General features: G+C 43.5%; 1 protein-coding gene across 1 annotated transcript; it reads right to left on the bottom strand.

Annotated features, from left to right (window-relative positions):
• Positions 1–2,463: 2,463 nt before the first annotated feature.
• LOC120536505 (tripartite motif-containing protein 16-like) lies at positions 2,464–19,923 on the bottom strand. The gene is made up of 6 exons (XM_039764899.1): positions 19,425–19,923; positions 17,006–17,101; positions 6,717–6,938; positions 6,466–6,625; positions 6,315–6,374; positions 2,464–3,888 (listed from the first exon to the last, which is right to left on the bottom strand). The coding sequence occupies exons 1-6, from the start codon at positions 19,764–19,766 to the stop codon at positions 3,362–3,364; spliced, it is 1,407 nt and encodes a 468-aa protein (XP_039620833.1). The 5' UTR covers positions 19,767–19,923; the 3' UTR covers positions 2,464–3,361.
• Between the last annotated feature and the right edge of the window lie 4,209 nt (positions 19,924–24,132).

Genomic DNA, 24,132 nt, shown 5'->3' with positions numbered 1-24,132 from the left:
AAAAGACTATTTATAAAGCCGCTAAAATCCCAACTGCTCCTCCAAACAGCTCAGCGGTGCTCACTGTAGGTCCACTCACGACCCTGTTGGCCTCTAACTCCTTAAAAATAACGAGCAAGTCTGCTGCTGAAAATGACCAGGGGGCTCATGTATAACGCCGTGCGTAGAATTCGCACTATAACATGGCGTAAGCACAAAATCCAAAACGCACAGAAAGATCCAGATGCAGGAATCTGTGCGTACTCCAACTTCCACGTTCTTCGGCTACATAAATCCCGATCAGCGTGAAAAGTAATGTTCGTGCACGCGCATTATGTAACGCGCCAACTCCTCCCAGAATTACGCCTATTTGAATATGCAAATCAATATAAATCGCCCTTAAGCGCAGCCTTCTGTGAAAAGACAATGGGAAAAGCACGGGGGAAAATATAAGAATTTCAGCTAATACCAAGTGGAGGCATAGTCGCCGTGGAAAGCCGAGTTGTAGCCCACTGTCTGAGTGTCATATGAAAGCTTATTAGGGTACAGAGAAAAAAGGCACACGGTGAGGAAAAAGCACGAAATGTCAACTTCAATCTCGACATTTCCACTTTAATCACGTAGTTTATTTTGTCATTTAGTAGAACATTATAAACTTCATCTTAAAATCGTTTAATTAACCAGTTTCTCAAATCACATCGTAATTAAAGTAGCACGTTAAATGCTTTGTTTTGTATTTGATCTTCTACTCGTATGTGATCTATGTGTGTGAATCACTACTTGCTTCTTAAACCGGCTCTCTTCCTCCAACTGTACAGAATCCATGACATTCGTGATATTACAGCTCTCTGAATAACTCAAATACTGAGATGTATACGTGGTCATTTTCATGATGATAGGAGTTAAAGCACGTTATTAAACATGAGTTTCACTTCGATGAAATAATTTATTGCAGCAGTACTCAGGGGCGGCTCTAGGCTTGTGGTGGCACTGGGCAGAGGAAGAATCGGTGGCTCCTTCGCCCGCCCGTCAGTAAGGTAGCTTATGCACAGTGGATGGCCATGTCTGTTACGGACACTGCATAGCCGCCTCGTGCTCATGACACAAGCATTTAACGTTTGCCGAAATATGTCGCTGTGTTTTTAGCTGTGTTGTTATTTTCTCTTTCTGTTTTATATTCAATATATATTGGCGTAGACGTCACTGCAGTCCTTGCTTTTCTTTCCCCAAGTAACCGATCACCACACAATCAGCTCTGTAATAGAAGTTAAGCCATCTGTAAGCTTAGCGCCGATTCTTCAAAACGTTTAAGGAACATTGAAATATCTTCGTAGTACATGTTTAATTATTCTATCCTTCACGACACTCCCAGTGAAGAATATAGATTATTTAAATGAAGTTAAAGTTTTATCTGTATAATATAATAAACATATTTTGCTGGATTTCATCTTAAAAATGATATCGTCATCATATGTAAATACGCGCTTTATAAAGTGGCTCAGGTTGTGAGATATTATAACTGTAGTGCAAGTTTACAGTGAGGTGATTGTACTTATAAGTCCTAACAGTTCTACAAGGAGCAGTGATTGAGTGCATTTAAAGTTCTTGGGATGAAACTGTTTCTGAACCGCGAGGTCCGTACAGGAAAGGCTTTAAAACGTTTTGCAGTGGCTGAGACAGCATGTCCTTAAAACTGTATACCGATAATTCTCTTTCTGATCAGCTGCTGCTGTGATTCACACTCAGATACAGTGATAGAAATACACCGAGTCGTGCAGTGAGAGTAACATGGAAAAAGATGATCTGCTGTGGCAACTCCTAACGGGACGAGCTGAAAGAAGAAGAAGAAGAAGAAGAAGGAGAAGGAGAAGTGAGAGTAACAACGCTAAAGCAGTTATGGTATTTGAATACTATGGCTGTTCCCTGGACCATTATATTGTTACAAGTTAATTACAATCAGATGCATTACACTAATAAACAATATGCGGTCAGTTTCAGTGTATTTATAAAGCCGCGTCATGAAATTAAGGAGTAACCACACAGGAACAGTACCATTGCTTTGACGCTGGGTGCCGCCAGTCTGCAAAACCGAGCGGAGAACTTGCGTACGACAAGGCATGAGGTACCGTGGAAAAGTGCGCGGCTTTACGCCAAGTGTAGGTTTTATACATCGCGATTTAAACGTGGAAAAGTTCTTACGCAACATTTCTGTGCGTACGCACCGTTTATACATGAGGCCCCTGGATGGCGACGTCCACTCCACTCAGGAAAGTCTTCTTCTTTATTGCAGTTGGAAAGCCAACACGCTGGAAAGTTTGACCGGAAGAAAACACAAACGGCCCCTCAAACACAGCACATGAACACCCTAAAATATTAGGTTAACTGAAATAAGATTTTTATGTTTATTCCCTACACCATAACTTACTTTGGTACATTTTTTTTACTTAGATTGAGATCTAAAACCAAATATTTCAAGCTACAACACTAAATGACTAAACTTAAGTTGCTTGAAAGAGAAAATGTACGTTGAATAAACAACATCAATGTTAGACGGCAGCGCGTTCACGCCCCAAGCAACTATGTATTTAAACTCGAACCCCTGTCGGTCGCGCGTGTAAGTCCCCCGGGACGGCCAACGACTATGCTGAGCTCAAGCACACCCATTGCCAACTCACCAGTAAGTCATATCACTTCTTTACAATACAATCTCGGACTCACTCCTGTTTATACAAACAAAGGCCGCGAGGACACCAGCGTGTAAAAATGAACACGTGCGGTGGAGCCCGTACCGGCCATTATAGCGGCTCCACGTGGGTCCAGACACACCGCGCCTCACGCACAGCGCTTACCCACTAGACGGGCCCGCGTTCCCGCGGCAGTGCGCTCGACACACAAACGATAAGCGCACTTCCTTACGACCTTATAAATACCGCTGCTTCAAATTCAAGGCTTCTTCAACTTAAGTTTGGGAGTCGCGGATTACCACAAGGGGCTTGGGATAAAAACATTAAGGATTGAGAAAGCATAGAAATTCCACAGATATCAACCAGACTGGGATTTGAACTTTATTTAAATAGAGCTGTGAGGCCACCATGCTAATCACTGAGCCACACTGAAATGAAAGAAGCTCAACTAAGAAGCGTTTCGGGACCTTGAAGGGGGACGCCTAATGTCCTCTCAGTGGATGTCGGCTCACAGCCATCTGCTCTCATTGTTTTAACGCTGATGACCGCACAGAATGATGACTCAGAGAGCATCAATGGCACAATACCCAGTGGCAGGGGGCTTCTTAGATATTTAAGAATGAAATAAAAAGTGAACTCCAATACATGAAAGAAGACAACAAGTGACCTGCCAATGGCACCAGTCACAGGCTAGATGGTTACAGAGGGCAGATTGTCACACTGGAGCGCTGTCCAACCCAAAACCCAGCATAGAGGGGCTCAGTGAAGGTGGCGTTGAACCTGTGGATGAGGGTCATTGTGTCTGAGACGCTATAAAAGGACAGAGAGCCAGCGGTGTAGTCGAGATGCAGGCCTATTCTTTGACTGGAGGGGACACTAATTTCTGTCTTTGTCTCATTGTGCCACACAGAGCAACTGAGATGAGAGCAGGACAAAATCCAGGACTGGTCATTGAAGCCAAGGCGGCACTCATAGCCATTTCCTTGCCTTCTGATTCCTTTATAAGTGACTCCCATCGCTGCCCCTTCTCCGCTCCAGTTGACCTCCCAGTAACAGCGAGTCCCACTCAGCGCCTCTTGACACAGAACTTGGAACCACCAGTCGAACCTGTCGGGATGATCAGGACATGGGGACACTATCCCCCGAGATATCACTTTCTTGTTCCTCTCCGACAGGTGAAGCCACGCGTTTGCTGTGTTGGGGTCAAAGGTGAGCGGACAGAAGTCTGAAAGGAGAGACAAGAAAACAAATCAGCTGTCATGGTGACACAAGAGGAGCAGAGCAGCAAACACTTTGGGACCTCCATGAATCTCTGAGTGTCACATGACTGCCATGTGCTACGTTTGAGTCAGGGCTTAACCCCCGGGCTGGCGTTCAGAAATCTCGTTTATGTCTGTTGTAATGGTAATTATTTAGTTTTTGTATGTCAAAGTATCTTCTGCTATGTTCTTTGTCTACTATGGGTGGTTCCCCAGCGAGGTGGGACCACCAGCACATAACTGTAGCGGACTGCTCTCCATCCTGTGAAGACTGATGAATGAGCACAGTCCCTTGCAGTTCATTGAATGTGCTGACAGTGGTGCGTTTGTGTGATTTCGACACAATTGACTGATTGTTCTGTGCTTTTGTCAATTTTCTGGATTCTTAACATTTTTCTTTGTTTTTGACTTCACCTTCTGGATTTGTGTATCAGGACATTGCTGCTATGGAGTTAGGAATATTTAACTCTGAGAAATTAGGGGCATATACCTCTCTGGGTGTGTACCCGTTAATCCCCCACCTGCCTGAAGTTGAGGTGATTGTCACTATGGGGTTAGGGTTAGGGTTAAAGTTAGAGTTGGGGTCTTTGTTAGGCAACTTCTTTATAAGAAGTAAAAATGTGAGGTTTGAATACACAATAGGCGGTCGGAAAATCGAGAGTCCACCTTATGAGAAGGATTGAGGAGTCGTAGTGGACTATCAACTGCCAGACAGTGTTGAGAAGCCATTAAGAAGGCTAACAGAATGTCAGGTTATATAGCGCCTTGATGTGTGGAGTACAAGTCACAGGAGGTTCTGCTCAGACTTTATAACACACTGGTGAGGCCCCATCTGGAGTCCTGTGTGCAGTTTTGGTGTCCAGGCTACAAAAAAGACATAACAGCACAAGAGAAGGTCCAGAGAAGAGCAACTAGGGTGATTCAGGGCTACAGGGGATGAGTTATGAGGAAAGATTAAAAGAGCTGAGCCTTTACAGGAGATGAAGAGGAGATCTGACTGAAAGGAATTAGTCCAGTGGACCAAGACTGTGACTTTAACATGAGGTCATCATGAATACGAGGACACAGTTGGAAACTTATAAGGGTAAATTTCACACAAACATTAGGAAGTTTCTCTTTACACAGAAAATCACAGACACTTGAAATAAGAGACCAAGTAGTGTGGTAGACTGTAGGACTTTAGGGGCTTTCAAAACTCGACTTGATGTTATTTTAGAAGAATGAAAAGGATAGGACTGGCGAGCTTTGGTTGGGATTAATGGCCTGCTCTCGTCCAAATTGTTCTAATGTTCTTTTATTTTTTGTGCTCCTCTGAGACGTTTTCAAAAATAAATCTTTTTATTTGTATAGTTTCAGCATTTTTCCTTTTTGTGACTGGCCGGGGTTTGACACAGTTATCCCCATCTAGTGGTCATTTTGAAGAGGTTTTGGTATTATTGTGTTTAGGACTTCTCTACTACAGTGTTTTTCAACTGCTGGGGTCACAAGTTGGTATTGTTTATCATGGAGGTGGATCGCGGTGGGCCGCCACTTAGACCATCATGCTTGACCCCTCCCCCATTCACTTTAATGATTGTACTCGATTCACCAAAGGGGACCCCTTCGTGGTCGGTCAGGAGATGCATACATGACAAAAAAGTGGGTAGTGACACCACTGTTGTGTTACGTAACGCTCACTGTCTAAATACTTCAATTTTAAATCAAATGTCGAAGCTCAATTAAATGATTGATATTCATGATTTAACATCAAAGTGCTGAGAGTCAGAGGTGTGGTGGTCAAGTTAGCCAGCAGAGAGCAGCACCTCAGTGGGGTCCTGAGCGTCAGCTGTGTGGTGAAGAGTGAGGAGTGAAACAATTTCAATTCATGCACAGTGATCTGAAGCTTTTTCAGACTCGGAATCCCATTTGTTGCCTGAGTTTGTTCACATACAAGAAATTCAGCTCTCCTAGTATAGTCACCCTGCAGTGGGTTGGCGCCCTGCCCGGGTTTGTTTCCTGCCTTGCGCCCTGTGTTGTCTGGGATTGGCTCCAGCAGACCCCCATGACCCTGTAGTTAGGATATAGCGGGTTGGATAATGGATGGGTGGGTAGTATAGTCACCTGAGAGACAATTGATCAGTAAACAACTGAAATTAATCAAAGACAAAGAGCACACAAACATGCATGTGGAGGAAAAGGCAGGGCAGGACATTCTGAACCCCTGAAGTCAGTCAGCTGGGGCGTCCATGGAGTTTTGTCCATCTAGTGTGTTTATTTACACTTCCAGTGGTCCATGGTGAACACTTATGGCCGCCTATCCTCGTTACACCACAGGACTCCTCTCAGGGACAATAAACCATAAAAATCAAAATTTTTGATGACTTGCATTTAACAAAAGCAGAACAAGACTCACATTCTTCAAGTCCATTTCTACTGCTCAGATCCTGTGGGCTGCTTCCAGAAGTATTGACATCTGAGGAAAAATAAAGACAGAATGTCAGCCTTGAGTGCTCAGGACATGCCAGGCAGCTTCTTCTTCAAGCAATGGAGGTCCCACTACCCACCAGCCTCATAGCTCGGCACAAATTCCCACCCACTGATCTCCCGGAGTTTCCTCTTCAGATCAGACAGGTTCATCCTCAGAGTCTCTGGAAGGACAAGTTCATTAACAGAGGCCTCGGGTGAGTCCTGATCTTCAGGGGGTAGACTGACAGATGAGTACATCTACAGTACATGAAGAAGAAAGGAGAACATAAGACACAGCGACCTGTATGTCAAAGAGGCCTGCTGGTGTCCTTCAGATTCTCAGTCTCACCTGGAGGAAGTGGATGTGATCGTCTGTCTCTGAAAGCTCATCCAGCTCAGCGTGTGTCCTCCTCAGCTTTCTGATCTCCTTTTCCAGTTGCATCATGAGCTGTTCAGCCTTGCGCAGTTCCCTGTCCTCGTGATCTCTAATCAGATCAAGGCCCACTGACCACAGAATCAGAATAGAATCAAAAGTCTCTGAGAGGTCGCTCACTTCTGTCTTCACAGTGCTCTGATTAGAAGGAAGCAGAACAGTGATGAGAGGAACAGCTGAGGTTCATTTTAGGTACAGTTTCATGACGGCGACACAAAAATCTGAGCATGAACCTCACTAGAAAGAGCATCTTTTGGGGGTTCCAAACACTTTTTGCTCCGTAAAGCCTCACTTCAGCAGCCCACCAGTCAAGTAAGATCAGTTTAATGGCTCTCGTTCACGTCACCAGGGAGGAGCACAGTGCAATTTTAAGAACATGCTGAATATCTGCAGGAAGACACACAACACAGGAAGCCCACCACTTGTCGATACCCAGCAACTGGCCTTTCCTGTGTCTTGAATCCTTCTGATGAGGCTGACGTTATGGCCGCTCCATGGAGAAAAGCACCAAGAGTCTTTCATATCTCCAACAAATTTTTAGGATTGTGATCGTCAAAATTGTTATCATAACTGGCAAAGTGGGCATCACAGTACCAGAACAACAATCACACATGGCTGACAGCTCAGTGACCCATCTACACTTAACAGGAAACAACTCAACAAAACTTTGTCACTTCGCGGTTAAAGAACAAATATTAAAGTGACAGGCAGACACGTGCAAAATGAGTGCGGAGAAGCCATTCCAGGAGCTAAACACCTTTCCTCCTCTGTCAGTTTTCAGATTTTGCTAATCATGAAATATAATCTCTTTTTAAATATATTCTGAGTTTCACTGTGAGCTCAGTCTCACGCAAATGGTTGCTTCAAAGTTTTGAGGTTGATGGGTGTATACTTTCGACTTGAGAAGAAATCACACAGCGCAAGATCAGGCAAACATGAAGGCCACCCGACATCACCAGACAGGGAGATCACCTTCCCTGGAAACATCTCCCGCAAAACTTGCATAGATCTCCATGCATAATGAGCTGTTACTCCATCCTGTTGCTACAGGCATCCACCATATCCATCTTTTCCAGTTGGGGCCGCAAAAAGTTCTCAAGCATTTTAATGTAACATTCTGAAGTGATGGTGACCATTGTTCCCCATCCTCAAAAAAGTTAAGGCCTACAATGCCAAATTCTGCAATGGCGCACCTTCACTGTGCAGGGGTCTCTGATGAAGCTCACGAGGGTTGGTTTCAGCACCATATCAAATGTTTTGCTATTTATGCAACCACTTAAATGGAAATGTGAACATGACTATGGCATCTCGATGAACAGTTTGCAGAATGTTCGCACACAACTCTCTATGGCTCTCCCAGTCTCCCTCAGTGAGTTCCTGCACTACCATCATTTTGTATGGATGGAAATGAAGGTCCTCATGCAAAATCAAAGACATGTTGGAAATGCCTAAGGCAGGGTCAGATTTGCTTGCTGAACATCGAGGAGACTGCAAAATGGATGCCCTTACAGCTTGGATGTTTTCAGGCATTAGTACAGTCCGAGGACAGCCTGGAGATTTTCTGTCTAAATGTAGCCACCCACTGAATAATTGTTTTCCAATTTGGGACGTCACCGTTAGAAGGAATGACGTGTATTTGGAAGGCGTGTTGCATAGTGTTGGTGGATTCGTTGTTTTTGAAGAACATTTCAACAGCAAAAGCACAGTCCGCACTGGACCAAGGCATGTTACAGACTGAAAACTATAAGGGATCACCTAATCACAGGAGCCCCACTGACGCAGAAGAGAACAGAAATGTCAAAGGATAAACGTAGAGAGCAAAGAGATGGAAAAATAGAATGGAAAATATCAGGGGCAGCTTTCTCTTTATATATTAAAAGATTTCAAATTCTAATTGAACACTTTCAAGGTGGGCGTTGAAAAGGTCAACATAAAGCATTTAAGAAGACTAAATAGCGAAGAAAAAGTCACCTAGAAGGTAATGTTTAGTTTTATCCACTAGATGGCAGTATAAACTGACATTCATTCTCCTCACAGTATGGCATCAAATCGCAGAGTCGCAAAATGAATCCTCTTTTCAGGATGTTTGGTGAGTTGTTGATGACTCGGACGTCAAGTTAAAAAATGTAACAAAGAGCATGTCAGGCATGTGTGTTGGGGTGAAAGTTGTGATGTGAGATTTTGCATATACAGTAATCCCTTGCTATATCGCGCTTCGACTTCCGCAGCTTCACTTTATCGCCGATTTTATATGTAAGCATAACTAAATATATAACATGGATTTTTCGCTGCTTCGCGGGTTCTGCGGACAATGTGTCTTTTTACTTCCTGTACATGCTTCCTCAGTTGGTTTGCCCAGTTGATTTCATACAAGGGACGCTATTGGCGGATGACTGAGAAGCTAACCAATCAGAGCATGCAGTTAAGTTCCTGGGTGCTGAATGCGGTGTTAACCAGGAAGTCTTGTCTCGCTCATTCAGCATCAACGTGTTTCGCTGTGTAAAAAGTTAACTTTTGTGCTCTTTTTTGTTTATCTTTGTGCATAGTCAAGCCCTTCATTAAGACTCCAAAATGATCTGCTCCTGCTGCTGCTTCAGAGGCCGTGCCCAAGCGCCAATGGAAGATGTTAACGATTGACAAAAAGGTAAAAGTTTTGGACATGCTGAAGGAAGGGAAAAGCTACACAGCTGTAGGACGCCATTACGGCATCAATGAGGCTATGAATCTTTTTATTTAAAAAGTAGGAAAGGAAATTTAAGATCTACGGCCACAGTGTCCTTTTAACCAGGGTGCAAAACGAGTTGTAAGTGGATGTAATAAGGCAGTAGTCTGGATGGGATCTGCTTTAGGGATTTGGATTGAAGAAGAACAACGGCGGTGCTACACAATCGCCTGAAGTGGCTCCTTTAGAAGAGCTGTAACGCTCTCCTTTGTTGTGCAGTAAAATGAAACTCATCGTTATCCGACAAGTCATCGTGTCATCGTTGGTGAGTAACCATAATTAATTTTCTACTTACAGTACTTAGTACATGTACGTACGTTTAGTGTCACTGTACACACATTTACTGTATACTATTTTTCTTGCATTGTACGTATTTATTGCTGGTGGCCTGTCTATCGTAATGTCTGTAACCCATGTGATATCGGAGACACTTGATATCTTTAAAATAATATTTAGGTTTTACTGTATATAAACAGTGTGTTTACATACATAATTTCAATGAATCTTACCTAATATCTAAGAGAATACAAAGGGAATATACTGTATAACTGTGCGGGAAATATTTATAAACAGTGTGGGAGAGTTAATAGGGCTTAAAATATATAAAAATAACCATAGAAACATATGGTTTCTACTTCGCGGATCTTCACCTATCGTTGGGGGGTCTGGAACGCAACACCCGCAATCGAGGAGGGATTACTGTAACTTGATAAATGTTTTGTATGTCTTTATTTGTAATTTAGGCAAAGCAATGTAATTTAGTGTTACTATGGTGAGAGGCATTCGTGTTTGCCCTCCCATTTACGACTATGTCTCTTTGTAATTTTACAACAGGATTTGGGGGGTGTGTCTTAAACCAGTTTGATGAGTATTTCTCTGCTAAAGTATTTCAACACCCGCAAGTAGGCTAAGGTGTACTTTAACATATGGTTTGGGGGGGTGCCAGGTGTTAAGATGTTATATTTCTCCCATTGGTCTGAGGTATGGCTGCTTGGAATTGGCTTGACTCAGAGGCCTTTAAGTACCATGATGTCCTATTGGTTGTAGGGGTTGGACAAAAAACCCATAAATCTGCTTGTTCAACCACATTCTCTCTAACCAACATATGATGAAGAAGCATCTCTGTTACTAACATCTGATGATGAAGACAACACAATGAAGAGCACAGCTCAGCAGCCATATTGAACAGACATGTGGCTGAAAGCTGAGCACCAACGATGCCTTAACTAGAGACATTTTAAGTAACTGCAAGTCTGTGTGCCACCTGAATTACACATCACCATTTTATCAGGTTGTATGGTTGCCAATATTCAAATGTACTTTGCATTTTATTATTATTTATGAATATTATCAATAATACATTATTTTATGTGTAACTTAACTCCTGCTTGTCTTTTTACTACATCTAATTGCCTGAGATTATAGATATAGAAGGGAAGGCGAGGATAAGTTATATATAATAATCTATACTAATAAAAGGCAAAGCCCTCACTCACTCACTCATCACTAATTCTTTAACTTCCCGTGTAGGTGGAAGGCTGAAATTTGGCAGGTTCATTCCTTACAGCTTCCTTACAAAAGTTGGGCAGGTTTTATATCGAAATTCTACGTGTAATGGTCAAAACTGGAAGCTGTTTTTCTCCATTTACTGTAATGGAGATGAGCTTCAACGCCGTGGGGGCGGAGTTTCGTGTGACATCATCACGCCTCCCACGTAATCACGCAGTACATAGAAAACCAGGAAGACCTGAAAAAAGCGCTGAAGAAAACATGCATTATATAATTGAGAAGGCAGCGAAACAATAAGAAGCGGCGAGTGACATATACAACCATATTCATGAGTTCTGCTACTTCGGAAACAAAGCACGATGTAAACCTACACTTTAAATTAAGTTTATAGACAGGCTGCGCTGGCGTTTGTAATTTAGTGCCTGCCCATATAAGGCCGTCCGTCAGCGGCAATCCAATAGCAAACTCCCACTAAATATTCACGGGTGAAGGACTGTGCTTATGGAGAGGAAGATGAGATGGTCAGGGTGGTGTTTGACACAAACTCAGCGAAACTGCGAGAGAAAGTTTTAAGTGCCAGGACTAAGGTAACATTAAATACAGCCATGGACATAGCACGAGATGGCACCAGCACAGCTGGGAACCTTCGATGCATGTACACCGAGCGCTCACGTGAACTGACGCAGTGCAGAGATAAAAGCAACAGTTCCAAAGAGCTGAACAAAACCGAATTACACAATTGAAAAGGCAGCAAAAATATGAAGCGCCTGACACATACAAGCATATTCATAAATCCAGCTACTGCGGAAACAAAGCACACGGTGGAAAAAGTCAATGTCCCGCTAAAGGAAGACAGTGTAAAAAAACCCGTGCATGCAGTGTGTCAGGTCTCAGATAAAGAAGAAGACGAGCTGTTTATTGATGCAGTAAGAAACGAATCGATGAATGAAACCTGTCATCTTTACAACAATTGACAAACACGGAATGTAACTTGAACACAACACATCCTACAAATACGAACCTGATTGAAAGAAATAATGATAATCAAATCCTTGATGACAGCAACACTCAGTAACACTCACAAAACAAATACTGTATATTGACAGTCATGTTACGTTATTTTTAAAATGTTCCCTTTTCTTTTCTAGCTTTTTAACACACTACTTCTCCGCTGCATACGCGGGTATATATATATGTATATATATAACCCGATCTACATACTCGAATAATGGATACTTTATTCGCCATCAATGATTGTTTTGGTAAAGCCATACTCAGTGTATTCATTAGATGAACGGTAAAAAAGTAAGAGCGAGGGGAGGATGACTTATTGAGGCATGCAGGCTGTAGTGCGCGTCAACTCTATCTGAATTGCGCGATCACATTTGAAAAATATATCTTTTCAAGTTCTATTTAGTCCATATGTGTCAAACTCAAGGGCAGGGCCACATCCGCCCGCGTAATTATATCCGCCCGAGATCATTTTATATACTGTATTATTGTTATTAATGGCCCGGGTATATGAAGCGCTGGTAACACAATAAACTACAGATCCCATAATGCAGCGCTTCAGCTGCCTTGCCGAACACTTACCATGTTAATCAAGTCTAGCTTATGATGCTGCAAGTTATTGCGAAGCTAGCTCACACGATGCTGAAGAGAAAAGTTGATTCTGAAAATAGAGCCTTTAAAAACCGATGGGAGGCTGAGTATATGTTTACTGAACCCGTGTGTCTCATTTGTGGAGCTAATGTGGCTGTAATTACAGAATTTAATCTAAGACGGCACTATGAGACAAAACATCAGGGTAACCTGAAAGACCTGAATGCAATGCACAAGATACAGAAAGCAGAAGAATTAAATAAGAATCTGACACTTCAGTGGACGTTTTAACCCGTGCACAATCACAAAGTGATTTCAATTGAGGCTGCTTTTATGGGAGACACAAATGCACCAGTGCAACTTGCCCCACTTTCCCTGTTGCCAAGTAATGTTAAACCAAGTCGTCACTACGGTGTTCCCAAATACGCACTTTGCTGATAAACTGAGCGCACTGAGTTTGCACGGCGCTTTGGTGACTTTGAAGAACAAAAAAAGTCCGTCTACATGCGGCTCGAACCTTGTGCATGTTTGGTAGCACATATCTGTGTGAGAAGCTCTTCTCAGTGATAAAGACTAACAAAACAGCACACAGGAGTCGCCTCACTGATGAGCACCTGCAGTCCATCCTGAGAATCTCCACAACACAGAACCTCACACCAAACAGAAACGAACCTGTGGCCAAAAAAAGATGCCAAGCGTCCAGCTCTAAAATGACATCTGAGCAAAGACAACTGAATGATTTGATTGGTTATTGCTGAAAGGAACACATTTTATTTATATTTCCAGGTTTTGTTATGCAGCATGTTCATATTTGAATTTGTATAATTTTGACAGGATATATTTTTATGGAGAGCAAAATATTATAAGTTGTTTAAGGTTTGAGTTGATTTATTCACGAATAATATTCCTGTCTGTTTTTACCTTTCCTACCAAAGATATTTCTGTCGACTAAATAAAAATTCCTTCTATTTAAAATTTAAATAGAACTTGAACAAATACGATAGTTCATAATATCCACGCAGACTTGCACGTAAGAGCGGGAGTTTAACAAGCAGCGTATTGCACTGATACGAAATAGCTGTGTGTGTATATATGTGTGTGTATGTATGTATGTGTGTATGTATATGTATGTGTATATATGTAGATATATATATGTATGTATATATGTGTGTGTGTATATATATGTGTATATGTATAGATATGTATATATATATGTTTATGTGTGTGTGTGTAAATATATATATATATATATATATATGACAGCAACACTCATCACTCACAACAGTGACAAAACAATTACATTGACAATCATGTTACGTTATTTTCAAAATGTTTCCTTTTCTTTTTCATTGCTTCTTTAACACACTACTTCTCCGCTGCGAAGCGCGGGTATTTTGCTAGTACCTTATAAACAGCAGTAAGTCTGTGAGATTAGGCATTCTGACAAAGGCTACATATTAATAATACAATAGGGGAAAGTAGAGCAATAAATATATTACTCTACCAAGATAAAACAGTAAGGAACACTCCGTTATTGGGAAATAAGCACACGCTTTATGCCGAGATAAAATAACCAGTGCCTGTGTGCTTGTATGGGATACAAAATACCAAGTGGATCTTTTTACTTTAGTACGACTATAATCTGCGTTATATTAACTTTATAGTATTGATAAGAGTAGCCTCAATGACGGGTAACAAAACCATTGACAAGCCTGTTCTGAACCCTAGGTGGGGTGGACGGACATCACCCCTCATTATACAGAGTGGGTAGTCAGTACTATTAGATGGCACTGAGCTGTGGGGTGGTCCCCCTTGGTCTCTGGAGCGCACACCCCTTCAGTAGCACAAACAGCGCCCCTTTGTGTGCACACCATGTACTTAACAGAGCGTGTGACCTTTAGTGTATGGAGGAATTTTACTTCCATAAACAGCATCCTGCATGTAGCAATGCCCACTGAATATCATCAGAGGTGATGGTCCCTGTCAGTTTCTGAAGTATGCACCCCCCAACTTTCATAAATGGTACCCCCCTCAGATGACAGAGTCCTCGGTGGCTGCCTATGTCACCTAACAGTGTGATTGGCACTGTTGACAAGTTGTCCTTAAGAAGAATCTGAATGAGATGTCGGGACAGTTGAGCTGTTAGCTAAACAAACGGGTTTCATGGACTAATTGCTCTCCCCTTGTTTGTTATATTTTATATTATCTTTGTTTCTTCTGCCATTAGTCACATTTTTGCACAATGCACTTCGGCGTGGCTCTTAGTGTCCTGCTGTTCTACCAGTACTTTCAAACAGAACAACCTCATCAAGGTGCTGTAGAGAAGAGAGGCCTTGAGGGCACTATCTATGACATCGCTGTCAAGGACACCGGTGTCCCAATGATCACGAGCTACACAACTGGTTCAAGAAGAAAAGACCACCAAATTTTCTCCAACTTGAGCAGTAACTAATGGGTTAGGGGGTCACTTTCCTGCCTATTCCAGGTCCTGCTTTTCTGCAGGCCTCACAGAGGTGGAGAACTGGATGAGGGTGAAGAAGAAAGTGAATGAATGTAAGCCGTAGACCCAAAATGCATTTCACCTTCTCATTATGGCTTATTGGTTGTAGAATGAGGGGAAAAATATTCAAAGTGAGTGATCTATCCATCCATTATCCAACCCGCTATACAGTATATCCTAACTACAGAGTCACGGGGGTCTGCCGGAGCCAATCCCAGCCAACACAGGGCACAAGGCAAGAAACAAACCCTGGGCAGGGGTTGTCTGTGAAGACGTCATTTCCTTTTTTTGCTACAGTAAACAGGGTGTGATAAGAGCACACAGGAGACATCAAAGTTTTGGGGCAGTGTGACGATGTGGGTTCTGGCTCCACACTCCCTTTGCTATTGGAAGCACTCGAACCCAACACCGTCGATAATGTTGCCGAGTGAGCTAGTCAATGGAGGCAAATTACTGAGCAAGGGGAAGGTAGAAAGTGCAAAAGTGCTTTTATTTAAAACAGTCAACAAAAACAAAAACAGTGTTCATAAATAGTGCAGATCTTCATATTCATTAAATAAATAATCCATAAAACGAACGTGGGGTAAAACCAATAAATAAACACAACAATCCTTTAAAAACGAAGGTTAAAATCTTCTCCTGGAAGCAGTCTTTAAAACAAAAAAACAAATCCGGTGCTTTTCTGTATGCGTCTCACCTGCTTATCCCGTATGGGCCAAGCAGCAGGCAAGACGCTCTCTACAGCTGCCCTCCTCAAACACACGCAAGACTGGAGACCTCCCGATCCCTGGCTTCGGTTTGGCTCTCATCCCAGCCTCGAGACTTGGACTCCTTGGTCTCCAGGACGCTCACACCAAGGACTGCCACTCCAAGCCTCCCGACTTCCGCTGCCTTTCTGCGGCCTTCTGCGGCTCGTCGCTTTCACCTTGGTCACTCCCGCTACCTGCTCGCTCAGCGGGAGCGACATCTACACAAACACGGGGTGTCGGCCTAACACCCAGCTTCCATGCAGCTGTCCACGGCGCCATTCGCCGCACGTCCGCCGCTCTTCGCGGCTCTCTCCCTCTCACCGACCTGCTTCCGCTCCTGCTCCCGGTAACCTCCGTCCTCTCCTTTCCTTTCTCTCTCCGATCGTTTCTTTCTCTCCAATCGATTCTCTCTCCGAACGTTTCTTTCTTCCCAATCGATTCTCTCTCTTTCTCCCCAACCGACTTGCGCTTCTTTTAAAAACGTGAGGGGCCATCACAGCTGCAGCATTAGCCACGGAGCAATCATTTAATGTGGGCAGTTCCTCACCTGTGCACACGGTGAGAACGCCACATCGACGCATCGCCCGCTGCTCGCTATAACAACGCCTCACGGCCGCCTCGGGTGCGATGATTATTTATTTAAAATCAATGGCCTTTTCTCCACGAGCTGTGGACCCATAACACCACAGGCAGCCACCCATGTAATATGCCCTGGCTGCAAATGGGTACATTTCCAAGAGCTGTGGCTCGTACAAAGTCCAAGACAGAACTGATTTAAAGATGGAAAGACGGCAGCTTTAAAGCCTGGGACCGGAACTGACGTCATCATGGGCACCAGAACCGGAAGTGTCGTCATCATAGCTGCAGGAACCTGGTGGGATTTCCTGTGAATGGTCTGCAGAGGACTGTGAGAGAAAGTCAGTGCCCCTCGCTCCCCCTGGTCTGGTGTGGAATATCACTAATCAGGCCCATTGGCTGCGTCCCATTCGCATGTGTGTGACAGGAGGATCCCACCAAACCTTTGATGGTGTCTGTGTTCTTATTTTACAATATAATTATATTTCACAATATACTTGACACTAATTTCTTTCATTTCTCAAGGTGAAGAGGACACAAGACTCACCCTAATCCTCTCTGCTTTCTCATCCATCTCCACCAGTTTGTTCTGTGTCTCCTCAATTCTCCTTCTCATTTCAGCCTTTGTGTTTTCCAGGTCATCCTGTGAGGAGACAAAATGAGGAGACATCTGAGGAAAGGGCAGAGATGGAAACGTGGAGTCCAGCAGGGAAAGAGAAGGACAGAAGGAGGACAAGGAAGGAAAGCAGAGAAAGTGGATAACATCTTGGAGATGAATGTGTGAGGGACTGGACTGCAGAGGGGACTGTAAATGACTAGGAAAGTAGAAACGGACCACTGGAATAGGTGTAATAAGCCATTTGGGGTTACAATAATGACGGAAGAGCAAAAGGGAGGAAAAATCTGACATCAGGAGAAAAAAGCTTTGTGTAGACTGAAAAACATGAAATGAAGGAAGGAAAATGACAGAGGAAGTGAGCTGAAGATTAAGAATGTCATAAGGGTGAATGTTACTGTCTGGTGATGTCAGTGTCTGAAGACATAGGAGTGGTGGGGAGAATGCCGGGGGCTTCAGGAGAGTCCACTGTTGTTTGTGATGGCGATGATTAGAAAGGAACTTAACTGAATTTGACGTCATAGACTAAGAGCTGAAGGAGAAGAACATGAAAAGTGCATACAACATGGAGTGTTAGAATGTGTTCTTTAAGCATTGTGGTCTTACTAAAACCATATATGGATTCAGATCTTTAATATTCAATAAAGGAAACCAGAGGAATCACATGAAACCATTTCTAAATTGCTATAAACTTACTTAAACATATTAAGGTAGGCAACAGCTGGATTGACCCCTTAGTTCCAAATAAAAACAATTGACTGATAATTTGACTCCAGTGACTGAACACAGCCAACTCTTCTTCTTCTTCTCCTCCCAATTCCATGTGGGGTCGATGTGCTTGATCAGCCTTCTCCTTACAGCTTGTTTCTGCACTTCCTCTCCCCAGTCCAACCCTTTTCCTTCAGATCTTCTTTTAATGTATCCATCCACTTCCATGTTGGCCTCCCTCATTTTCTCTTCCCCTTTACTTCCATTCCTGTCACTCTTTGGCCCACATATTTACTGTCTCTCCTTGTTACATGTTCATACCACTTCAGCCTACTTTCCTATATGGTCTTAGATGTCTCTACCACTTTTGTTGTACCTCTGATTGATTGTTTCTTATTCTGGCCTTCTTTGTAACTCCATTCATCCATTCTCCTTTCTACCACAACTAAGTTCTTCTCCTGCCCATGTCTCAGCTCCATACATCATTAATGGCCTCACCATTGTATTAACCTCATCTTAGTCATTTGCCTTCATTCTCTGATCACACAATACTCCTGACACCGTCTTTGAATTTTTGTGGATTTCTCTCTCTCTCTCTCTACAGTAATTCTCCATCTTGAGCTACCACTGATCCTAGATATTTAAACTTCTCCGCTCTTTTCAAATAGCTCTCTCTGCAGGCCAACTACTGAGTCCAGGTCATAAATAAACCTAACATTTTCTGTCTTCTTCTTTATCTTCAGTCCACCATCTTCCAATGCCCTTCTCCATTTTTCCCACTTCCTCTTGTCTTTTGTTACATGGGAGGCAGCTAAAGGATCTGAATGAGAGTAGTCCCATGCCAGACCTGGGGGTGGCGGGGTGCACTGACTCGATTTGTCACCGTCATTCAGCACTGTGAGAGTGAAGTTATCACCTCAACCTGTCCAGGTAAAGGAAACTCCAGAAAAAATTAGCAAAAGAAGTTCTTGAAACTTTCCAAGGAATTCTGCAGGATTACAAAGCCACATAGAAAACTTTTGGAACAGAGCAGAGTCTTCTTAGAAAAAGCTAACCTGCTAAAATAACCCCAAGGGCACAGCAACAACTCGCTCAAGAAGTGCCACAGGATACTAGAAGAACATCCAAAGAAGCCTCAGCTAAGGTCAAAGTTTATTACCAAAGGAATATAAAATGAGTGTGGAAAATTGGGATTCATGGGAGAGGAGCAAAGCAAAACTTTCCGTTATCCAAGAGGAGTTCGACAAAGGCATTGAAATTGATGGGGTTGTATGTGAAAGGCAAGATGGAAACTCAGCTTAGGTTAAGCAGTCGCACACGTCAAGGTGGTCCTACATCAAAGCACCAGAAACATACTGACATTTGAAGACTCAGTCCATAATGAACTAATAATAAGCAAAATCAACAGAAACATCCATGAGTGAGAACAACAATAGCCAGCAGGGGCCAAGAACTCAAGACGCACCAACATCTGTCTTTCTTGTGTCTTTGCAGGACATTCTTTGAGGAATCCTAGAGGACCCCTCACTCTGAGAAGGACTTTAATAAAACTGAGCCCTTTAAGACCACAGTAACCACTCACTGTCTACGATGCCATCTCCTTCACCAGAGTAACCTCTACCACTCCTAGTCCTACCCTTACCTGTCGCTCCTCTCTCTCCTCCTCAGGTGTCACAATGTCATGGCTCCTATGTTCAGTCGCTGCACACATTGAGCAGATGCAGGTCTCATCGGTCCTACAGAAGATTTCCAGAACTCTCTGATGTCTTGTGCAGATTCTCTCGTTGAGGTTTCTAATCGGCTCCTTCAGATTGTGTGTCCTCAGCGCTTCAGAGACCCTGTGAGGTTGGAGGTGAGTCTCACAATAAGAGGCCATGCAGGTCAGGCAGGTCTTCACGGCGCTCAGTTCTGGCCCAGGACACACGTCACAGAGGACAGAGCCAGGCCCCATGTTGCTCTGAGATGTCGAGTCAACAGCGTCCATGTCTGTCAATGTCTCTTTAATCTGCACTCAGAACCGCTGTGGTCCCCTGCCGACTCCGAATATTCCCAGTAACCTATAATACAGTCCAGACAGACGCTGCATTTAATAATTGGCTGACCAGCTTCCTCAAAACCTCCAGACACACTGAGAAAGGCGACTGATCAGCAGACAGGGTGCTTCCTGGTGCTTCCTGTATAGATGAGATCCGGCCTGGCACACCCACATGGGCCGTACTTCTGAAGAAAAGCAGGCTCAACAAGCAGCACGTCTCTTTGAGGGCATAAGGACAAACCTGGTGACTCATGGTGACTATAAATAATTAGAGCTTCATTGTCATTTATAGAAAAACCTTTACTGTTAAGTTGTCTCTCATTCCATCTCGTCTGTGACGTAATTACTCCGGTCAGGATCGCTGAAGCCTACATGGGCCTTTATGGCCGACTTATTATCAAATGTAATATCAGCTAATCCCAGGCAGCAGATCTACTGTGATGATCATCTGCACTGAGGACGGCTGTGAAGCAGAGGTAGGACAGAAGCTGACGAGCTGCCTCAGGGGTCCTGATCGGCAGGCAGGGAAGGTGAGCTGCTTCCTTCACAGAGGAGAGCCAGCCTGACACTCCATGGCAGCGTTACCTCCGAAGACATGAGAGCTAAACAAGCGACAAATCCCTCTGAAGGCCTATGAGTAAACACACCAGTTGTGATGGCGGGTCTCCAGTGTACCACACTATTAATGTACAAACTCCTTTGTGACAGACAGCTGAAGCCTCCACGGGGCCTTACGGCCATTAAATTTGGATTAAAACAATTTGAACTCTCGGCTTCTAGGAAAGTCTAGTAAATGATAACTAAGATACACCAGCAGCTGCTCTGAAGTCTTCTGGGCACCTCGATAGAACCTTAAATACATTTTTTCTCTCCCCTGTTATACCGTAGATTATTTGCGAGCAGTTTTTTTACATTAATAGTTTAGTTTTGGGATAAACACAAATATATGTGTTGTCGTAGCTCTGCAGCCTGACAGTAAGGAGACTGGAGTTCACATCCTGAGTGCCCCCTGCGTAGAGTTTGCATGTTTCCTCCTGCAGTCCCAAGACGAGTGATCAGATAAGAGCCGTTGCTAAACTGGCTCCCGGGACTCTCCTTACTTACAGCCAAAGATTGCTGAGATAAGCACATTAACAAGAGAGATGGTGTAACCAGTAGGGGGCACCACTGTGCCCCAAACCCAATAATGACTGAAAGTGTCACAAGTTCAAATAATGGATTTTTATGCAAACAAGCACTTTTTACAATAAAGCACAGCTAATAATCACACGAAACAATGAACCTCTGTGCTCCCTTTCTGCCTCCATTTGAGTGTCGCCCACTGCCTTTCATGCTGGACATGACTTGGGGATTATTCGGTGTCCAGGGCCATCATCCGCCAACAGCACCCCCTTGCTGCGCCCAGGGACCCCGACAGAGCTGATAGATAAGATTTAGCCGGGGGAGACTCGTGTTTTGTCTGGTGAACTTATAGCATCTGAGGATAGCACAATACAAAGTGAAATTCAAATAAACAAGTGTGATGTTTTTCTTCCATGAGTTCCGAAAACCTAAAACTTACGTATACTTTGACTAAAAAACCCATGAAGACAAAAGAACAAAAAAATGTAAATACTGATCCCATTCCTATTGTTCACACTGCAAGGAACTTCTATCATTTAAAACATTTAGTCGACCAGCTAAGAGAAGGAGCTTTGTTCTCTTTATGGACACATGCAAATCAAAAAAGTTAGGAAATGTCCGCGTGGCACGACATCTAGGTGTGTCTGGAGCCCAGATAGGCTCATGGTGGCCTGACAACTCATGGAATGTGAGAATAACATTTGGAACTGGAATTCCTGAGATAAAATATAATTGTGCAGTATAATATTTGAGGAAAAAAGAAGATTTCCGAAAGATTTCCTTCAAGAAAAAGTCCCAAACTGAAGGAAAAAATCACTCCGACTGAGAGCCGAGTTATTTCAGACAGGCAGACATGACGATGACAGTAGCTGATCTTCACTTTAAATGAACAGGACCCTAAAATCAGTTTGATGAAGGTGAATGTCCATCATCTCGCCTGTGTGACAGAACATTGAGCACAGTCGTAACCGAGAGGCACGGTGGTTGTCTGCAGATATTTGAGTATCATCTACAACTCAGGCTATGGCTGCCTCAGTGAGGACACAGCACCCACTTTGTCACCATACGACGTAAGGGGAGCTTTGAGGAAGCTGAACAGCAGGAAGGCAGCAGCTCTAGGTGGGATGTGTTTTCAAGATCAGCTGGCACCAGTGTTCGCAGTAACCTCTCCTTAACCCAGTCCGTCGTACCAACATGCTTTCAGGGGTCCACCATTGTCCCTTTGCCTAAGAATGCAAGTCCAGCCTGCCTGAGTGACGATCATCCCGTCACACTGTGGAAATGAAGTGACTAGTAAAGAATTACGTATACACTTCACTGCCCAAAGATGGAAATCTGTAACAGTTTGCACATCACTCCAGTAGATACTTGGGGGATCCTTTGACCCTTCATACAGTAGTGGTCCACCTGGACAACAAGTGAGGGAATCCTCAGCAAATGCTATTTATAGACTTTCCTGTAGCAGTAGAGTTCTAGGAGCCCAGCGTTCAACGGCTGCATGGAACCCCTTTGCACGAGGTGGCAGCATTCCAGTGTAGATGTACCCATACATACACCCATACCTGCAAGGTATGCTGGGATTTGTAGTCACATGAGACAGCTGTGCAGTGCTCCATGGGTGCCACCAGAGGCTGTCCTTACTTTGTGGGGTTTCCACCTTCCTTGGGTAAAACCCTAACATCGGACGTACTTCTACATAAATGGAGTCACCTCCTAGTCATTCATGGAGTTGGAGTCAGGAGGAAGACGATACAACATCTCTGGAGGAGCATGAAGAGAATAAAAAGACTAGGAATTGTGACTGTGATTGCGCTGATAGAAAAAAAAAAAACCTGTGCAAGGTAATCTCTGAGACTGCCCCCTAGTGGTCACACACTGCATTTCAAACTATAGTGTTTTGTGGTTTAAAATACAGTAACAATGCTTCAGTTATATTTTACTATTAAGTTTGAAACCTCCTTTTTGTTCAATAAGTAATAAAGCATAATGCCTTTTTGTGAAATCCCATGAATGGACTTTTGTTCAGTGTAAGTTCCAACTTACCCACACAATCGAGCCGTGATTATTCACCTGATCAGAACTCATTTGTAACCTGAGACCACCCCTGTATTTGGTAAACCCCCTTTAATGATACCTTCTGACTTCCAGGGATTCCTAATGATGCCCTCTGGATTGGCACAGGTCCCTGCCACATTCCACTCTTTTGTCACCAACATTTCTACGAGTCTCTTTTCTTCCTGGCATGCGATACCTTGAATTTCATCCCTCAGATCTCAAGACTTGTGATTTCCATTAATGAGAATTAAACTAAAAACTATGGAAACCTAACCCACCGGGGTAGACTTGCAGACGTCCTCTGGATTGTTTGTGGGTTGTGCAAATTTGTGCCGAGAACTTCAGCAGAGAGATGTGCAGGTTTATAAATTCACCGACTACTCCCACTGAGTCGTAAAAGACATTGTGACAATTGTGGCCTCTATTGGTAAACAACCAAATAAAACTTATGTGATTACAAGTGCTATTTTAAAAAAAAAGGTCATCCGATGTCTCAGAAGTGGAAGTAAACACGTTGCTGTCAGAGGAAGGTTTGCCTTAGGCCTCCATTGACACTAAAAGTCACAGCCTTGTGCAAACTCCAGCTGTCCAACGTGTTTGAGATGTCAGTCTGGAAGGAGTCGCCGTCCATTTGTAAAATTCACCAACGGCGAGCATCTCTTGCACTTAACCGTGACTAAACTTAAAGCACACTTAAGAGGTTACATTATCTGAGTTTGTTGTTCATATCAAGTCCTAACCCCTCAAAAGCAGGACATGTCGACACACCTAATGAGAGTCATGTTTGTCTCTGCACAAATACATTTAATTATTCACAAATTCTCAATGTTTCTTTATCTCACTCCGTTTTCAGGTTTCCCCCGTTATTCCTCGTCATGTCTGATCTCCTGTTTACCCGTCGCTCTGCTCTCTCCATATCCGCTGTCACTGTCTCATGACCGCTCTGTTCAGTTACCTCACACAAACAGCACACGCAGGTCTTGTCCGTTTTCAAAAAGATCTCCAGAACTTTCTGATGTTTTGTGCAGAGTTTCTCTTCGTGGTTTCTAATCGGCTCCTCCAGCTTTTGCCTCCTCAAAGCCTCAGATTCCCTGTGTGGTCGGATGTGAAGCTCACAGTAGGAAGCCATGCAGGTCAG

Source organism: Polypterus senegalus, chromosome 10, assembly GCF_016835505.1.
Source record: "Polypterus senegalus isolate Bchr_013 chromosome 10, ASM1683550v1, whole genome shotgun sequence".
Lineage (NCBI taxonomy): Eukaryota > Metazoa > Chordata > Cladistia > Polypteriformes > Polypteridae > Polypterus > Polypterus senegalus.
This window is presented reverse-complemented; position numbering and strand designations above follow the sequence as displayed.

What these genes read in the sequence shown, in the direction of transcription:
- LOC120536505 (XM_039764899.1), bottom strand. Translation starts at nt 19,766, where the DNA reads ATGGACGCTGTTGACTCGACATCTCAGAGCAACATGGGGCCTGGCTCT. An exon ending in AGAAAGCAGAGAGGATTAGG is followed by an intron (nt 6,939 to 17,005) that starts GTGAGTCTTGTG and finishes CCTTCTAATCAG; the next exon opens with AGCACTGTGAAGACAGAAGT. An exon ending in TAGAAATGGACTTGAAGAAT is followed by an intron (nt 3,889 to 6,314) that starts GTGAGTCTTGTT and finishes CTCTCCTTTCAG; the next exon opens with ACTTCTGTCCGCTCACCTTT.